Source organism: Dendrobates tinctorius, unplaced genomic scaffold, assembly GCF_039654945.1.
Source record: "Dendrobates tinctorius isolate UK_male_01 unplaced genomic scaffold, ASM3965494v1 ptg000019l, whole genome shotgun sequence".
NCBI classification, from domain to species: domain Eukaryota; kingdom Metazoa; phylum Chordata; class Amphibia; order Anura; family Dendrobatidae; genus Dendrobates; species Dendrobates tinctorius.
Window position 1 is genome coordinate 24,488,984 of NW_027361687.1, and position 20,215 is coordinate 24,509,198.

The following is a 20,215-nucleotide window of genomic DNA, read 5'->3' on the forward strand; positions in this document are numbered from 1 at the left end:
ATTATTCTTAGTTGTTTTTCTTCATGTAGAATTAACCTACAAGGAAAGAAAGGGTTTTTTTTAATTCCGATATTTTGGCCCCATTGACTTGCATTGGTTCCCGGTATCGGAATCGGCGATACCGATACTTTTTTTTAAGATCGGCCGATCCATTCCGATCCGATATTTTCAAGTATCGGCTGGTATCGCTCAACTCTACTGATTTATAATTACGTGCACATTAAACCAAAGAAACTAAAGTGCACTAACGCTCACCACCACCGGGGCAACTTAGAATGAATGACACCATGTGTAATAATTCTAATGGCCACCGGGGGCAATCACACCACTTTGGCACCAAGCCAAAGGAAAAAAGTTCACTTTGTGCATTTAAACTGTCAGATCCACCTGGGATCATGACAGTACCCCCTCCTTAATGATGGGCCCCTGGACCCTCAAGACCATTCCTCATTAGGGAAACACCTACAGGGGGATGCCCAGATCCTGGGTTCACCCCACCACCCCCTGAAACTACAGTTTTATGACAAACGCACTGCTGGTATTGGCAATACATGTTCTGGAGGCACCACTCATCTCCACAGCGCTGACCTGGGGAACGAGTTTATGTATGTGTATGATTGCTATGAGCTGATCAGACTCCACAACACACTTCCACAAGATGTTTTTTGGTGGCCACCCATACATGCTCGTTCACACACAGGTCCGGACCTGAATGTTTATTGCCACACATTCGTTTGTCATTATTCGGTGAACTCATTCTTGGATCGACAACAGAGGCGTCCCCCTGCGTCACCACACTCACACTCACACCCCCACTATTCACCAAGGGACACCACCCTCCAACCCTTTCACCACGAGGTCTACCCTCCCAGGGCTGGCCAACGGCGAGGGCCGAGACCCGTCTCCACTCCCCCGCAGCGCACCTGCCGCACACACCTGGAGGAGAAGGGGACAGGAATATGGAGGATATATACACTCGCTGGTCGCCTCCACATGACCAGGAGGGGCGGCTTCTTCGGTGGTATTTGAAGATTTGGCGTAAGCCCCGCGGATTATCACACCAGTCTGCTCACCACAGGGACGTACCCCTTCACCTTGGGGAACCCCAGACAGCACCATGGGGATCACCAACTCCACCCACCTGTCTGGTTACGTCCACCTGTATGAACAAGTCTCTGTCATGAACTCATTTTCTGCTCCACCAGTTGAGAGATCCCCTTCCGTTCTCCCTCTGGTGGTGACAGGAGGTAGTGCTGTTGGCTTAAGTGGTAGTGATCTGCCACCTGATGAGGAAGATAACGATTGGATCTCTAGAATATCAGACTGGATATAAGACAGCCGACGCCCTATCCGGGTGCTGGTGATTCAGTCTGCTTCTCAGGTCCTGGACTTTGGCTCTCTTACAGTCTTCTCAAGTTAAGTTTGTTTTTTGCTAATGTTCACACTGGCGCTTGTTGGTCAATTCAGTTTTTTGTGTAATCAGCTTGCCCCTGCTGGGGCTATGCTGAATTTCCACTCCTATTAATTAGTATTTGCCAATCTGCTTTTTGTTCCTTATTAGATTGGCCTCTTTTTTGCTCTGTCTCAGAATATTTCAGAATGCTGATATAGATTTAGAAGTCTAGTGACTTCAGGGTTAATTTTGCTATCAGAAGTGTTGGACAATATTTTTGTAGGCTTTTTTTTGGCAGATTGCAGACAGTGTCTTTCCTTTCCTGTCCTTTTTAGTTAGCCTGGCCCCATCGTTTGCTCAGCCTATTTTCATGGCTTTGTTTGTAATTTCATCTTGTTTCACCGTCAATACATGTGGGGGGCTGTCTTTCCTTTGGGGTCTGCTCTGGGGCAGTTAGTTTTCCTCTTTTCCTGCTTTAGGCTTATGTAGCTCTCCGGTTGTGACGAGGCATCTAGGACCATCGTAGGAACGCTCCACGACTGCTGCTAGTTGTGCGGTTAAGTTCAGGGATCTGCAATCTGTATATTTACCAACATCTCTGGTTTTCGGAGACTTAGCCTGTTGTTTATTTTTTCCTCCTCAGTGACCCATTCATAACAGAATCACCAGCCATACCGCAGATTGTAGGGTACTCAAAAGCAGGAAAGAATTGTTAGAGAAAGTAAAAAAAAAAAAAGTGTCAGAATTTTTTTTTTATTATGTATTTTTTCCTCTTTTTCTCTGGGGCCGTAGGAGGATTTTTTTCCTAATGGAGATTAAGCAACTGTCTGATCGTGTGGAGCAGCTTGCGGCTGAAGTGCAGGGAATTTCCGCCTACCTTATTCAGTCACATGCTGCTGAACCCAAGATTCCTACTCCTGATGTGTTATCTGGGGATCGGTCTAAATTTCTGAATTTGAAGAATAATTGTAAATTATTTCTTGCTTTGAAGCCTAACTCATCGGGGTGCACTGTGCAGCAGGTTAAAATTGTCATCTCCTTTCTGCGCGGCGATCCCCAAGATTGGGCTTTTTCTCTGACACCTGAAAATCCTATTCTGACTAACGTGGATGCATTTTTTCAGGCCTTGGGGTTGTTGTATGATGAACCTAATGCCGTTGATCAAGCTGAGAGAACCCTGTTGGCATTAAACCAGGGTCAGGATCCTGCAGAGTTGTACTGTCAAAACTTCCAAAAGTGGGCGGTCCTTACTACATGGAATTATAGTGCATTGGCAGCTCTCTTTCGGAAAGGTTTGTCAGAGACCGTAAAAGATGTTATGGTGGGATTTCCTGTTCCCTCTGGTCTGGATGGCTCTATGTCATTAGCCATTAAAGTTGATCGGCGTTCACGTGAACGTAAAACTACATGGGAGGCGCTGCCACCTTTTGAACAAATGTCTGAACCTATGCAATGTGATGGGGTTTTGTTTAGGGCGCAATGTCGGGAGTTTAGAATTCGTAATAAGCTGTGTTTTTTCTGTGGAGACGCCTCTCATACTATTTCTGTCTGCCCTAAACAAGAGAAACGTTTTGCACACACATTTGCTGTGGGCAGTATACAACCTAAGTTCTTATTGGCAATTACTCTGATCTGCTCCTTGTCCACATTTTCCACTAAGGCTTTTGTGGATTCAAGAGCAGCTCTGAATCTGATGGATTTGGACTTTGCTAAACGTTGTGGTCTGTCCATGACGCATCTGCAGATGCCTATTCCTTTGAGGGGTATTGATGCCACTCCTTTGGCGGAGAATAAACCTCAGTTTTGGACCCAAGTGATAATGCGAGTTGCCCCAGACCACCAAGAAAAGTGTAAATTTTTGATGCTGCATAATTTGCGTGATACTATTGTTCTGGGGTTCCCCTGGTTGCAAACTCATAACCCAGTTTTGGATTGGAAATCTGTGTCTGTGGTGAGTTGGGGTTGTCAGTGTGTTCTTAGGGACGCTCCTGTTTTCTCCACCTCTCCTCAGTCTCATGATATTCCTGATTATCTGGCTGATTTCTCTGATGTTTTAAGTGAGAGTAAGTCTGCGTCTTTGCCTCCTCATAGGAGTTATGACTGTGCAATTGAGTTGATGCCTGGGTGTAAATTTCCCAAGGATGGGCTTTTCAACTTATCTGTACCCGAACATGATGCTATGCGATCCTATTATAAGGAGTCGTTGGAGAAGGGTCATATTAGACCATCCTCGTCACCTTTAGGGGCTGTTTTTTTTGTGGCCAAGAAAGATAGTTCATTAAGACCGTGTATTGATTATCGTTCCCTTAACAAGATGACGGTTAAATATCAGTACCCGTTACCTCTGATGTCGGATTTATTCTCCAGAGTTAAGAGTGCCTGCTGGTTTACTAAGCTTGATCTCAGGGGGGCATATAATCTTTTTCGCATCAAGCACGGGGATGAATGGAAGACGGCGTTTAATACTCCGGAGGGACATTTTGAGTACCTGGTGATGCCTTTTGGGCTCTCTAATGCCCCTTCTGTCTTCCAGTCCTTTATGAATGATATTTTCCGAGACTATGTGGATAAGTTTTTGATCATCTATCTGGATGATATTTTGGTCTTTTCTAGTGATTGGGATTCCCATGTGGAACAAGTCCGGACTGTGTTCCGGATTTTGAGGGAGAATTCCCTGTTTGTTAAGGGATAGAAGTGCCTCTTTGGTGTACAGAGGATTTCATTTTTGGGATTTATCTTGTCTCCATTGACTATTGAAATGGACCCGGCAAAGGTACAGGCCATTTATGATTGGGTTCAGCCTACTTCTTTGATGGCTCTCCAGAAGTTTTTGGGTTTTTCTAATTTCTATCGTAAATTTATAAGTAATTTTTCTAGTATTGTCAAACCACTGACTGATCTGACCAAGAAGGGAGCTGATGAGATGAATTGGTCTCCTGAAGCTGTCTCAGCATTTCAGGAGCTTAAGCGGAGATTTACTTCAGCTCCAGTTTTACGGCAACCTGATGTCTCACTTCCATTTCAAGTGGAGGTGGACGCTTCTGAGATTGGTGCAGGAGCTGTGTTGTCCCAAAAAGACCCTGTGACTTCTAAGATGAATCCCTAGGCCTTCTTTTCTCGAAAGTTCTCCCCATCTGAACGCAACTATGATGTGGGGAATCGGGAATTGTTGGCCATGAAATGGGCATTTGAGGAGTGGAGACATTGGCTGGAGGGAGCTAGACATCAATTTGTGGTCCTCAGCGATCACAAGAATCTGATTTATCTGGAGTCGGCCAAACGCTTGAATCCTAGACAGGCTAGATGGGCCTTGTTTTTCACGTGTTTTAATTTTGTGGTCTCTTTTCTTCCAGGCACTAAGAATGTTAAGGCAGACGCCCTTTCTAGGAGTTTCTTTGCTGATTCTCTTAATGTGACCGAGCCTACTACTATCCTAGGTGAGGGGGTAGTTCTTTCTGCCATTTCGCCTGATTTGAGACGCGCCCTGGAGGAATTTCAGGAGGATAAACCGGAGCGTTGCCCTATGGGAAGATTGCATGTTCCTGACCAGTGGAGAAAGAGAGTGATGTCTGAAGTCCATTGCTCCGCATTGGCTGGTCATCCGGGTATTTTTGGTACCAGAGATTTGGTGAGTCGGTCGTTTTGGTGGCCTGCCTTATCTCATGATGTCAGGAATTTTGTACAGTCCTGTGGGACTTGTTCTCGGTCTAAACCCTGTTCTCATTCTAGTGGGTTGCTGATGCCCCTGCCGGTGCCCAAGAGGCCATGGACCCATATCTCAATGGATTTTATTTCTGATCTTCCTGTCTCTCAGAGAATGACTGTTATCTGGGTGATTTGTGATAGATTTTCGAAGATGGTCCATCTTGTACCATTCCCAAAGTTGCCATCTTCCGCTGAGTTGGTGCCCTTGTTTTTACAACAGGTGGTTCGGTTACACGGGATTCCTGAGAACATTGTGTCTGATAGAGGGGTCCAGTTTGTTTCCAGATTCTGGAAAGCCTTTTGTTCCCATCTGGGAATTCAGTTAACCTTCTCCTCCGCGTTTCATCCCCAGGCCAATGGGCAGACTGAGAGAGCAAACCAGACCCTGGAGTCTTATTTAAGATGTTTTATATCTGCTGATCAAGATGATTGGGTCTCATTTTTGCCCTTGGCCGAATTTGCGCTGAACAATAGAGCTAGTTCTGCCACTCTGATGTCACCCTTTTTCTGTAATTTTGGGTTTCATCCTCGATTCTCTTCAGGGCAAGTGGAATCTTCGTCCTCCCCAGGTGTGGACACTGTGGTTGTGAGAATGCAGCAGATATGGGACCAAGTGGTGGATAAGTTGTCACTCTCTCAGGAAAAGGCCCAGCATTTTTCCAACCGGCGTAGAACCATTGGTCCCCGGCTTAAAGTGGGTGATATGGTTTGGTTGTGGTCTAAGAATATTCCTATGAAGGTTGCATCTCCAATATTTAAGCCAAGATTTATTGGACCTTATAAGATTTTGGAGATTCTTAATCCTGTTTCTTTTCGATTGGTTCTTCCAGTTACGTTCAAAATCCATAACGCATTTCACAAGTCACTGTTGAAGAGGTTTGTTGAGCCAGTAGTTCCTGTGGCGGCACCTCCTGATCCTGTATTGGTTAAAGGCAATGTGGAATATGAGGTAGAGAAAATATTGGATTCTCGTTTGGTTAGACGGAGACTCCAGTATTTGGTCAAATGGAAGGGTTATGGCCAGGAGGATAATTCTTGGGTCTCTGCCTCTGATATTCATCCCATTAAATTGGTTCGTGCTTTTCACCGGGCCTATCCTGATCAGCCTGGTGGCATGGATGAGGGTTCGGTGACCCCTCCTCAAGGGGGGGTACTGTCATGAACTCATTTTCTGCTCCACCAGTTGAGAGTTCCCCTTCCGTTCTCCCTCTGGTGGTGACAGGAGGTAGTGCTGTTGGTTTAAGTGGTAGTGATCTGCCACCTGATGAGGAAGATAACGATTGGATCTCTGGAGTATCAGACTGGATATAAGACAGCCGACGCCCTATTCGGGTGCTGGTGATTCAGTCTGCTTCTCAGGTCCTGGACTTCAGCTCTCTTCCAGTCTTCTCAAGTTAAGTTTGTTTTTTTGCTAATTTTCACACTTGCGCTTTTGGTCAATTCAGTTTTTTGTGTAATCAGCTTGCCCCTGCTGGGGCTATGCTGAATTTCCACTCCTATTTATCAGTATTTGCCAATCTGCTTTTTGTTCCTTATTAGATTGGCCTCTTTTTTTGCTCTGTCTCAGAATATTTCAGAGTGCTGATATAGGTTTAGAAGTCTAGTGACTTCAGGGTTAATTTTGCTATGAGAAGTGTTGGACAATATTTTTGTAGGCTTTTTTTTGGCAGATTGCAGACAGTGTCTTTCCTTTCCTGTCCTTTTTAGTTAGCCTGGCCCCATCGTTTGCTCAGCCTATTTTCCTGGCTTTGTTTGTAATTTCATCTTGTTTCACCGTCAATACATGTGGGGGGCTGTCTTCCCTTTGGGGTCTGCTCTGGGCAGTTAGTTTTCCTCTTTTCCTGCTTTAGGCTTATGTAGCTCTCCGGTTGTGACGAGGCGTCTAGGACCATCGTAGGAACGCTCCACGACTGCTGCTAGTTGTGCGGTTAAGTTCAGGGATCTGCAATCTGCATAGTTACCAACTTCTCTGGTTTTCTGAGACTTAGCTTGTTGTTTATTTTTTCCTCCTCGGTGACCCATTCATAACAAGTCCCGCTCCCTAGCAGCGACTCAAGGGGGCTTTTGCCAGACACGAAATTTACCAAAGCCGCCATTTTGATTTCCTGGTTGCCTGAGCAGAGGCCCCAGACCCTGATAACTGCTGCTGCAGCGGCTCTAACACACCATGCCACTCCTCACTCACCTTAGTGAGGCCCGGCAGCAATTACCCAGCGGTCTCCACATGGTCAAAGCTCACCAGAAAAAAAAATGTTGGGTTGGTGATAATGTCAAGGTCACGCGTGTCTGGATGCAGCGAGTACCGCAAGGCGAACCCATATGACACACGGGACCCTGGATACACTGCCTCCAGAGTCCACCACAAATTGCAGAAGTCCAGTAACAGAGTCCCAAAGATGAGTTCAGCTCCTGCCCAAAAAGTCAAGCATGCTTGAGTCCAGCTCTCAGCAACCAAGTCCCGCATGCTGAGTGCAACTCTCTCCATAGTCATCACTCCACCAAGCCATGCAAACACTTCCTGCCGACACCATAAACTGTGACTCCACCACGCCATGCCAGCCCTTCTTGCAGACCACATAGCTGCCACTCGTCCCCTCTGGCTGGACAGCGCAGGACTCATGTTCAGCTCCTTCCTCACCCAGGCTTGCTTCCCAAATGACGAACACAATATCACCAACAGTGATTGAACACCCCTGGCTCTCTTTTATAGAGCCACACACCTGATTTATAATTACGTGCACATTAAACCAATGAAACTAAAGTGCACTACCGCTCACCACCACCGGGGCAACTTAGAATGAGCGACACCAAGTGTAATAATTCTAATGGCCACCGGGGGCAATCACACCACTTTGGCACCAAGCCAAAGGAAAAAAGTTCACTTTGTGCATTTAAACTGTCAGATCCACCTTGGATCATGACACATCTAGATAAGTTCCTTGGGTGGTCTAGTTTCCAAAATGGTGTCTTTTGTGGGGGGTTTCCACTGTTTAGGCACATCAGTGGCTCTCCAAACGCAACATGGCGTCTGATCTTAATTCCAGCCAAAAAGGTCAAATGGTGCTGCTTCCCTTCCAAGCGCTGCCATGAGCCCAAATAGTGGTTTACCCAGGGGTGTATCTAGGGGGGCAGCCGGGGCAGTGGCCTCGGGCGCAGCCGGCAGGGGGCGCAGTCCGGGCCACCTAATGCAACGGTCCGCAGTGTCCTCCCTGGCGGCTGCGTTCTGCCGCCCCCTGGCCTGAGAGTCGGCGGTTCTCTGTGTCAGCTGTCAAGCTGACAGCTGGCGCAGAGAAGGTGCGTGTGCCGGCTCCAAGGGAACAATTGTACTGGCGTCTGTATAGACACCAGTACAATTGCAGCTCTGACCGCCGGGCCAGAGCGACGTCAGCAGCGTGATCAGGTCATGAGATCACGCTGCTGACGTCACTCCCCGGCACCCAGAGTGAACGCTCAGCGCTGGTGGTAAGTGTGCTCCAATGTGGAGCTGAAGAAACCACCGAAGATGGGGGTTGTTAATGTGTGGCGATGGGGGTTAATGAATGGGGATGGGGATAATGTGTAGTGGGGTTAATGAGTGGGGATGGGGTTAATGTGTGTGGGGGGTTAATGTGTAGTGGGGTTACTGTGTGGGGGGGTTAAAGAGTGGGGATGGGGTTAATGTGTAGTGGGGTTAATAAGTGGGGATGGGGGTTACTGTGTGGGGGGGTTAAAGAGTGGGGATGGGGGTTACTGTGTGGGGGGTTAATGAGTGGGGATGGGGTTAATGTGTAGTGGGGTTAATAAGTGGGGATGGGGTTACTGTGTGGGGGGTAAAGAGTGGGGATGGGGGTTAATGTGTGGGGGGTTAATGAGTGGGGATGGGGGTTAATGTGTGGGGGGGTTAATGAGTGGGGATGGGGGTTAATGTGTGGTGGGTTAATGAGTGGGGATGGGGGTTATTGAGGGGGGGTTAATGAGTGGGGATAGGGGTTAATGTGTGGGGGGTTAATGAGTGGGGATGGGAGTTAATGTGTGGGGGGTTAATGAGTGGGGATGGGGGTTAATGTGTGGGGGGTTAATGAGTGGGGATGGGGGTTAATGAGTGGGGAGGGGGGTTAATGTGTGGCGGGTTAATGAGTGGGGATGGGGGTTATTGAGTGGGGGGTTAATGAGTGGGAATGGGGGTTATTGAGTGGGGATGGAATTAATTTTTGGAGGGTTAATGAGTGGGGATGGAATTAATGTGTGGGGGATTTGGAGTGGGGGGGTACATAATGTGTTGGGGGATTTGGGAGTATGGACGGGGGGGTTAATGAGTGGGGATGGAATTAATGAGTGGGGATGGGGGTTATTGTTTGGGGGGTTAATGAGTAGGGATGGGGTTAATATGTGGGGGATTTGGAGTGGGGGGTACATAATGTGTGGGGGGGATTTGGGAGTGGGGATAGGGGGTTATTTAATGTGTGTGAGGGATTTGGAGTGTGGATGGGGGGTATTTAATATGTCTGACGGATTTGGAGTGGGGATGGGGGGATTTAATGTGTGTGGGGAGATTTGAGGACACAGAGTATGTATGAGGAAACAGTATGGGGGTTGGGTGCAGACAGTATGGGGAGCGAACGGGTTAATGTATGTGGACACAGTATGGGGAGTCGGGGGTATGTGTGAGCAGACAGTATAGAGAGTGAGGGGGTAAATATATGCGGAGACAGTATGGTGAACAGAGGGATGTTAGAGGAGAGAGGGGAATAGTGTGAGGTGACAGTATATTGCAGATATTTTTATTTAGGGGCATTATAATGACACTTCTATCTTTAAGGGCATCGTGTGGAGATTTGCTGCAGAAGACCAGAGAAGATGGAAGTCTACAGAGGCCGCTGTGGATGAGAGAACTCATCATGGGGTTTGGACAAGAAGAAGAAAAGGAGAACGACTGCAGAGACGTCATCTATAAGGTACCTGGATGTAAATGTTATTTGTGATACTGACTAATTCTCATGTTTTTATTTGTTAGGAACATTAAAGGGGTTGTCCAGGCTTATGCTGAGTCTGCAGTCATTCTATGTGACTGCAGACTTCTGAATTCTCACAGTGCTGACTGAACGCTGTCAGGATTCTCTTGTGCCGGTAATTTACATACATGCAGTCACATGCTGACTAGACATGTGTGGCCTCACTCAATGAAAATGAACTGAGCGAGGCCGGGCACGTCTAGTCGGAATGTGGCCAGAAGTATACAAATCACATGCTTGTGCTGACATGACTGTACATCGGCAAGGGAGAATCCTAATAGTGTGCAGTGCATTCGTTGTGAGAATTCAGAAGCTGCCATGTCAGGACTCCGCTCTGCAGGTTCCAGTGTCATCACATGGACACTTCACTCATATGCGATTTTCATACTTGACAACGAGCTTCTCTTCCTGCTTTCAGTTTTTTACTGAACATTGAGAGCATTAGGGAGAGTAGCTCGTGGGTACATGGCTAAGAGTGCAAGTCGCATATGTACTTGGGGGGGGGCGCCAAACCAAATTCTTGCCCCGGGTGCCAGGAAGCCTAGATACGCCTCTAGGTTTACCCCCACATATAGGGTATTAGCGTACTCAGGACAAATTGCACAATAACTTTTGTGGTCCTGTTACCCTTGGAAAAATAAAAATTGGGGGTGAAAAGATCATTTTTGTGGAAAAAATATGATTTTTTAATTTACTGCTGTACGTTGTATACTTATGTGAAGCCCATGGGGGTTCAAAGTTCTCACCACTATCTAGATAAGTTCCTTAGGGGGGTCTAGTTTCCAAAATGGGATCACTTGTGGGGGGTTTCCACATCAGGGGCTCTCCAAATGTGACATGGTGTCCGATCTCAATTCCATAGTTTTCCATTGAAAAAGTCAAACGGCGCTACTTCCCTTCTGAGCTCTGCCATGCGCCGAAACAGTGATTCCACCCAAATTTCAGGTATCAATGTACTCAGGACAAATTGAACAATAACTTTTGCAGTCCAATTTATCCTGTTACCCTTGGTAAAATAAAAAAAATTGGACCTGAAGTAATTTTTTTGTGTGAAAAAAGTTAAATGTTCATTTTTTTTAAACATTCAAAAAATTCCTGTGAAGCACCTGAAGGGTTAATAAACTTCTTGAAGGTAGTGTTGAGCACCTTGAGGGGTGCAGTTTTTAGAATGGTGTCACTTTTGGGTATTTTCTATCATATACACCCCGCAAAGTGGCTTCAAATGTGATGTGGTCCCTAAAAAAAATGGTGTTGTAAAAATGAGAAATCGCTGGTCAACTTTCACCCTTATAACTTCCTAACAAAATAAAAATTATGTTCCAAAATTGTGCTGATGTAAAGGAAACATGTGGGAAATGTTACTTATTAAGTTTTTTTGTGTGATTTAAGGGCATAAAAATTCAAAGTTGGAAAATTGCGAAATTTTCAAAATTTTTGCCAAATTTCTGTTTTTTTTCACAAATAAGCGCAAGTTATATGAATGAAATTTTACCACTAACATGAAGTACAATATGTCACGAGAAAACAGTGTCAGAATCACCGGGATACATGGAAGCGTTCCAGAGTTATTACCTCATAAAGGGACAGTAGTAAGAATTGAAAAAATTGGCCGGGTCATTAAATTGCAAACTACCCTTGGGGGTAAAGGGGTTAACCCTTCAGGTGATTTTCAGGAATTAATGTCAAGTGGCATGACAGAAATTAAAAATTTTATTTTTACTATCTAAATGTCACTAACTTCTGAACAGGCCGCTGTAGCCGGCAAACTCTAAGGCCGCTATTTGGCCGTGAATTGCCATGGCAAACTTCAGGACAACACAATCATGATCTCTGGGTGCGGATGGGGTTAAATTGGAAGCCCCCACACTCAGTTAACCATTTATATGATGTAATCACTTTTGACAGCACCATCTAAGGGGTTAAATAGATATGGACGGTGACAACACTGATCGTGGCTGATGAAGCAAGTTGTCAGCTATAGTGTACCGCCGACAGCTGCTGGATTGTCACCGGTAAGGGAATGCTAGTCTCTTATATCTCTGGTCAGTAAAAAGATGTATTGGCGGTCATTGAGGAGTTAAAAACATTTTGATCACTTTTACAATAGTAGTAAACTCATTTTTTGGCAACCATTTTATAATGAAATATAAGTTAACATATCTGTAGTTAGAGATGGGAGGATCGATTCACAGGACTCCGATCCATGGGCTAGGTCTGATCTATTACCACTGAATGGGATGCTCCTGAATCTCTTTTCCTCCTGGCATTCCCCACTCTTCTTTTAATTAGCTGAGGTGGCATGACATTATCTTTGCAGTGCCATGCATACAATGTGGAGCCAAAAGTATAGCTTGGAATGCCAGGAGGTAAAAATTCTTAGCCCACCCATCCTCCAATTTTTTCAGCTGATTCATTCTAGCTTTACAGATTCTGCAGTCCCATTCCAGAAAAAAAGGTGAAAAGATGATAATGAATCTTTTTGAAACCAGAAAAAAACACAAAAGTGTAAGAATCTTGGAGACTTTGACAAAAGCCAAATTAAGATTGCTAGTTACTGGGTCACAGTGAATCAGCTGAGTGTTCCCATCTTGGACTATTTAGCATGTACCAAAAGTGGCTCAGGGAAGAAAAAACAATGAGCAGGTGACAGGGTCATGCAATTAATAGATATTGGAATAATAAGTTCCACAAGTGATGTGTTTAAAAAAATGTTTCTGAGCTGAGAAAATCTTAACTGTGCCTGGCTATGTACTGTCTTACTTGCTTTGTCATACCATGCAAAGCTGCTCCAGTTCATAATTAGCACAGCAGAGTTGCTCAAGTTCATGGTTGACACAGCAAAGCTGCTCCAGTTCATGGTTGGAACAGCAGAGCTGCTCCAGTTCATGGTTGGCACAGCAGAGCTGCTTCAGTTCATGGTTGGCACATACCACATTTCTTGTCCAGGTGAGAAAGAATAAGTGACTATACAAGATGTCACATCAAGGGTTCTCAGCTATGACACATTTCCCTGCCTGTTTTTTCACAGGTGCGTTTGTTTCTAATGTGTCACCATTCCTCTTAGCATATCCTAAATCAAGTCAGTGACATATGACCTCAGTGCTCACTGGCGCCCTTACATAACTAACTTGAATTATGATGAGCTCAGAGGGCTGGTGACAGATTAGAAACAAACACTCCTGTGATAAAAAAGTCAGGGAAACGTGTTACTGTATATCTGATTTGTACACTCACTTATTATAAGTTACTTATACTTCCTCACCTAATAAGCAGCTGTAGTATGTGCAGACCACGACCTGGAGCTGTTCTCTGCAGTTGGACATAGCAAATAAGACAATACCATAGCATGGGCACATGTATAGGATTATCTCAGCACTAGAACATTTTCCCTTTTACTCTTCCAAATGTGGAACTCTTGGAAAACAAGAGACAGAAGTGGTTATAACCCCCTTCTACCTTATCCTCGGTGTCCCCTGCCGTCTCAAACCCAGGCTATACTATGGCCAAATTACAGCCACCTACAACTAGACAAGATGCTCGTAAAGCAAAGATTGTTGATTTACTATTTTTATGACTGGTTTTCTGATATAAAAGCTTAGCATTAGTTGATGGAATTATTCTACTAATAAGCACACTAGACAATTTATTGCAAGAAAACTACTTAACGGTAATAGAATAAATAGTCTAGTGGCTAATAAAACCAACACCTTGACCCCAATTAATCTTTGCATTTTTTTAAGTCACTTTTTTGTCTTGTGGTATTCATTACCATGTTTTGTGCCAAATACTTCAAAATGGAGCATGTGGTTCATGAATAAAAAGCCTAACTTTTTTTCAACTTAACACAAAAAGCCAGAAGGTTTGCAAAATGGAAAAATTGAAAACATAGCGACAATAGATATAAAATTACTTGAGGGATGGAGTGACTTTTGACAAACTTTGCAACTCTTTTATATTCATTACCACTCATTTGTATATAAATTACATTCTCACCCGGGGAGGGTTCATAGTATTTTATTATCCCTTGATGTTGTCTATAGGGAGTCGCTTAGTCCTGATTAGTGCAAAAATAAATCCTACTCAATTTTTTACATCAATTATTATACATAAGGATCATAGGGATATGCAGGTGAAAATACCGTAATTCCTATGACTTTAAAGGGATCTATTAGGGTATAATCCCATCCTTCACTTTTATTTAATATACAAAAACTAAACTAGATTTTTATCACTTTTTTAATATCAGACTTTAATTAAGAGTTTAAAGCTTATCTCTATATTTTGCAACATGATTTTGTGAATGATTATGGAAATGGCAAAACTTACATAATTGCATGTGCCTTTTTGGAGTCTAATTTTTATGGTTTGGGTTGTTTTTTTGAACACTTCAATTTTTTTGTCCCCACAGTTTTCCATCTGGTCAAGACTCAAGAGTATTTGAATCATCTCAAAAGGGCACAAGCTCAAAGGCAAATGTCTGTCTCCCCTTAAAAAATACAGCTAATGCTTCTCACAAGACAGCCTTTTTAAGAAGACCATCCCTTTTCCGGATCAGATTTCCGGCCATCTCCATTGAGAAGATCAGCCCTACCTGAAAGACCACTTTTGTGCAATTTTGGGTGGTTGCCTTAAAGAGGTTTCATTGTATGTAACTCAGTAAGAGCTTTTTTTAATAACACATCATGTCCTCCATAAAGACAAGCATTACCAATAATAACTCACAGCTTGATTACTTCTCACCACCGCAAAGCCGCCCCCTACAGTTAAAGTATTGTATGGAGAGTTATCGATCATGAAAATTATTATGGTTTAAAAACATTTTTTTTTCCTTTTTGGGTAGGGTAAATGAATGTAGAGATATAGTATTATCATTTAGTTTTTTCTACATGAGTTTGCCTTGTACTGAAATAATACTGTGAAATAAAATATTAAGCAAAATAAATAAATAATACTACTATACTGCTACTGAACAAAGCCACTTAAAGACCAATATCAGCCAATAAAGACCAATATCAACACCATAATGAGGCCATGTAGTTCTACAGAGGTACTATTGAGTTACTTCCCTAAAGTTATAGCTAGTGACATACAGGTCATGCCTTCTCTGGTCCCACTTCCTCTCTGTGTTGCCTATATACACAGTAGAGCAAAGAGTATTGCTTTGCGCATCAATAAGGTCGAGACCAAGTACATGTTAGAGATTTTTACAGCCTCCAGGAATAGGTGGAGTAAACTCTCTCCTTTTAAAGATGACCTGTCAATTGCTTATAAAAAATTGAATTATAGATCTTGTAAAGCCCCTGAAGTCCCCTAATTCTACTAGTCTTTTCCAATTTGTGTTGCATTGTTCCATTGCAGAGGTATTCACATTTGTTGCATTTGGTGCAGTATGTGAAATTTCTGCGTGCAGACCAACAGGAATTTCTTCAGTGTCTTCTCTGGGAGCATGCACTTTCCTCACGCCAGATGTTTTTGATTGGCAGTATGTGGGAGGGAGGGAGGGGTAAAAGTGCCTACCCCCAATGGAAGGCTGAAAGAAATGGCCAGTTGGAATAGAAGCCAAGATATTTCACATACTGCCCTACAGAAGAAACAAATGTGAACATCTCTGCAATGGAGTGACACCGCTGTGGGAGGGATATTGAGATTTTTAAAAAACTATTTCACTCAATTTTTTGAAGCAAGTGCCAGGCCTTCTTTAAAGACAAGGAATGGCTGGAAAGATGCATAAAAAGCTTTATTGATTTACTTTGATTCTACCTCTAGAGGATTACAGCAGAACTGCTATTAAATCATCAACCCTCTAATAATAATGAGATGACTCTGTTCATCCTTCCCAGGCTACACAGCATAGCAGACAAGTGAACTGCAGAAATCAGGAAATGTCAATCTACATATGTAGGAACCAATACCGACATTATGATACTACACTATTTGTGTATGCACTTTGCATTAACAGCAGCTCTATACAAATATGTTGGTTTTTCTTTTGCATTTTGGTAGCTCTCTGGACAGTGCAACCTTCTTCTGCCATTTTTCCCAGACAGGTTTTAATAAGAGCTTAGTTTATACTCCCATTCTTTGGTGTCACCTTGTCACTAGTGGATGGCTTGTACACATTTTGATTAAAAAAAATGTTAACTCAGCACATCACATTTTTTTTATATGTGTATCATAAGTGGAATTCATGTATTCATTAATTGCAGTGTGCCGACACACAGTGAATGTAATGTATATAAGCAAAAAGCTTATCAAGTCTTGGCTACCATTACAGTGATGCAGAGCTTAGCTTGGGCTCCCCCCAAAAAATAAAGCTTTAATTTAATGCAGAAATGTCCCATTGTGAAATAAAATTCTTTAGGTGCTAAACCTCTTATTTTCATTGTTTCAGAAATGCATCAAGAACCCACACAAGCTTGAAAATTATGTCTGTACAGCTATCCAATGAATCTATAAAGAATGCATCGCAGTCTTTCTCAGGCCTGGATCTCCTCTTTGACATGAAGCCTCTGTTTATTCCTCTGTATGCCTTGTTGGTGACCGTGGCTTGTTTAGGAAATAGTGTTCTGATACTTCTCATTGCCTTTACCAAGAAGCTTCACAACACCACCAATTTTCTCATTGGGAACCTGGCAGCAGCAGATTTGGTCATGTGCATTTTCTGTGTGCCATTGACAGTCTCTTATGCTTTTGAAGTCCGGGGGTGGCTGTTTGGGGAATTTATGTGCCACTTCGTCACACTAATGCAAGCTGCAACTGTCTTTGTGTCCGTCTTATCACTGACTGCTATTGCAGTAGACCGGTACGTGGTGGTGGTCTATCCTATCCGAAGGAGAATTGGTTGTAAATTGTGTATTTATATTGTAACAGTCATCTGGATAGTTTCCATTGGGGTTTCTCTGCCAACATCCATGCATACTCATTACCTGGATCTCAAAAATGTTGGCCATAACATGATCATTTGTGAAGAGTTTTGGAAGCACCAAGAAAACCAAAGACTTCTATACTCATGCACTATGTTGCTGTTGTCTTACATGCTTCCACTTTCTGCCGTCACCATTTCTTATTGTGCTATTGCCTACCACCTTAGGAAGAGAAATGTCCCAGGGGCAGCCACCCACAATCAAGACAAATGGTCTAAAAAGAAGCAGAAAACATTCCGAATGCTCATCATTTCAGTCATGGCCTTTGCCATATGTTGGCTGCCTCTTCAAGTGGTCAACCTCATCCGGGACATTGACGAAGAGTTTACGATTTTAGATAAGAATTATATTAATGTCATTCAGGTCACCTGCCACCTTATTGCAATGAGCTCTGCATGCTACAACCCTTTCATTTATTCTTCTTTGCATGACAAATTCCGTTTTCATCTTCGAAATTACTTCTTCCACCAGAAGAAGAGAGCCAGCATGATGTCAAGCAAGAACTCCAGACTCAACACTTGCTCTACGCTAGCTGATGTTCCCATGGTCCTGTCTGACAAGATAACCTTTCAAGGAAGGTTCTCCTTCAACTAGAAGCCTAGTTTTGGCTTTATCAGTCATCTGTGCATTGGAGTAAAATGTTTTTTATTGTGTGTAAATTTGCTTTGTGTGTACAGACTCAATGGTTTCCATCCATTGTGCGGAGTTATTGAATTATTTTGTTAAAATTTGCATTATTCAATCAAGATGGGCACTTTTTTAACCAATGGATTTTTCTCAGGGACCTACAATATTATAATATGAAATTCCATTGACTAAGAATTATTTTGTGTCTGTATAGTAAATTTATGATTTGTGGGTCAACACTATGTTCTGTTAAATTAGTAATGTTATTTTTATTTTTTGCGTAGTTTTATAGTTCATTAGGTGTATGTATATTGTTTTGCTCGTACAATCCTAATATGAATATATATACAGCTTTACAAAAATTGAGATTATTGCCGTTTATGTTTTTAGAAAGTAGTTTCGTTCCATTTTGTATATACAAAATATACTTATATAAGCACTTAAATGCTATGTTGTATTGCTTTTCTTTATTTAATTTTTTTTAGCAAGACATATCCACAAAGTAGCTACAAACAAGGAATTCCATGTGTACGTCATGCCGATTTCATGGTACAACGTCGGTGTCAATGCTGACAGCTGCCCTTGATGACTTTGACAGAGGGAGCGTCCTCCTTCTGTCAGTGCACCGGCATCCCCACAGATAATCTCAGGTACTGATGAGCTGATGTTGGCAACTGGAAGCCTGATGATCTTACACTGACAAGATGAGAGAATTCACTGTGCTACGCGTGAATTGAAGTGTATTCCTTATGGAATCACATGTTCATGTCCCTTGAGAGACTAATGAATATTGTAAAAAAGTGTATTTATATCTTTAGAAAAACAAGTAAAAATATTCTCCTCAAAATCCCAGTTTTCCAGTAACAAGAATGCTTAATATGGAAAACTATAAAAGTACCTTAAGTCACAGATTTGGTAGTGACGTGTTTTATAAGACCATATCATTATTGATTCCACAACATAAATGCTGCAAAAATAACTGAAAATTAAGACAATTCTAAATTTGCCATTTTTTTTCATGCTGTCTCGCAGAAGGTGAAATAAAAAGTGATAAAAAGCTATACATGTCTAAAAATCACACTAGTAACAACCACAGTCTGTTACTGAAATAAACAAGCCCTCGCGTAGCTATAAAATTGAAAAAATAAAAAAATATTTTTTATTTGCAAGTGATCTTCTTTTGCAAAAGTAGCAAAACATAAAAATATGTAATTTGGCTATTCTTGGAACCGTATTGACCAGTTTTGTAAGGCTATATGATTATTTATCCCATCTGGCGAGGGGGTGTTAAAAAAAAAAAAAAAAAAAAAGGAAAAACCAAAATCTGAAATTATGTTTTTTACTCATCCACCCTCACAAAAAAATAAAATGAAATAAAAAGTGATCAAAAAGTTGCATGTGCCCAAAATCGGAGTTACTAAAGTAAAAAAATAAGCACTCATACAATTATTTCTATGGAAAAAAATGAAAAAAGTCATGGATCTTAGAATATGGTAAACCTCACAAATGTTTTTTCTGTAAAAACATAAAAAATAAATTGGATATTCTCATTATCGTATCAATCTTCAAAAAAGTTAACATGATATGTCAATTGCATTGAAAATTGAACAGCGTTAGGAAGATAGAGAAAACAAAATTGCTGTTTCTTTTGTACATGTCACCTCCCAAAAAGTGTAATAAAAAGTTATCAAGCAGTTGTATGTTTCTGAAAATGGTACCACTGTTATCTAAGTCTTGTCATGCAAAAAATAAACCCTTACCCAGCTCCTTTGACGAAATTTGGAAAACTTACGGTCACATTAAATGTATTTTTCTTCAAAATATATAGCATAAACAAAACTATGCATTTGTTATCACTATATAATAAAGTTAACATTTTATTTGTGCATAAATAATGTAAAAATAAAAAGATTAAAAAGCAGAATTGCTGTTTTTTTTCTTCTTTTTTGTATTTCTTTATTGTGGGCTCCAGGGCCGGTTTTAGGCAAAGTATGGCCCTAGGCAAAGTCTAAAATGGGGCCCCAAATGCTAACATATTGCACATCACACAGAAGCATTTCGATTGTATTTACATGCGCTGAGTTCAGGACGCTAAATGAGTGTGATCGACAATATTGAAGTCGTTCAACACTTGTTTCCCGGCCTCATTCCACATTTTGAGAAAGAATGATATGGACAGAACGATCACTAATGGATCAATCTGTCCCCATACAGTATCATGTTATCAGGAGCACATCTACCGTTTACACCCCGTAGTCCTCTATATAATATAATGTGCCCCATAGTCCTCCATATAGTATAATACACTCCTCAGTCCTCCATATGGTATAATACACTCCCCATAGTCCTCCATATAGTATAATACACTCCTCAGTCCTCCATATAATATAATACACTCCTCCATATATTAAATTAATACACTGCTCAGTCATCCATATAGTATAATACACTCCTCATAGTGCTCCATATATTAAAATGTACTGCTCAGTCCTCCATATAGTATAATTCACTTCACATAGTAGAATGCACCCCATAGTTCTTCATATAGTATAATGTATTCCCCATAGTCCTCGATA

The 20,215-nt window shown here is 42.3% G+C and overlaps 1 protein-coding gene across 2 annotated transcripts in view; it reads left to right on the forward strand.

Annotated features, from left to right (window-relative positions):
* LOC141082787 (prolactin-releasing peptide receptor-like) overlaps positions 1 to 19,557 on the forward strand; it is a 53,712-nt gene extending 34,155 nt beyond the window's left edge. The window contains exons 2-3 of one of the 2 annotated variants that reach the window (XM_073566715.1): positions 14,498 to 14,745; positions 16,481 to 19,557. In XM_073566715.1, the coding sequence (XP_073422816.1) occupies positions 16,515 to 17,606 (1,092 nt within the window). In that variant the 5' untranslated portion in view covers positions 14,498 to 14,745; positions 16,481 to 16,514 and the 3' untranslated portion in view covers positions 17,607 to 19,557. The remainder of the gene's footprint in view (positions 1 to 14,497; positions 14,746 to 16,480) is intronic. The other variant, XM_073566714.1, reaches the window with a different exon arrangement.
* Positions 19,558 to 20,215: the final 658 nt, after the last annotated feature.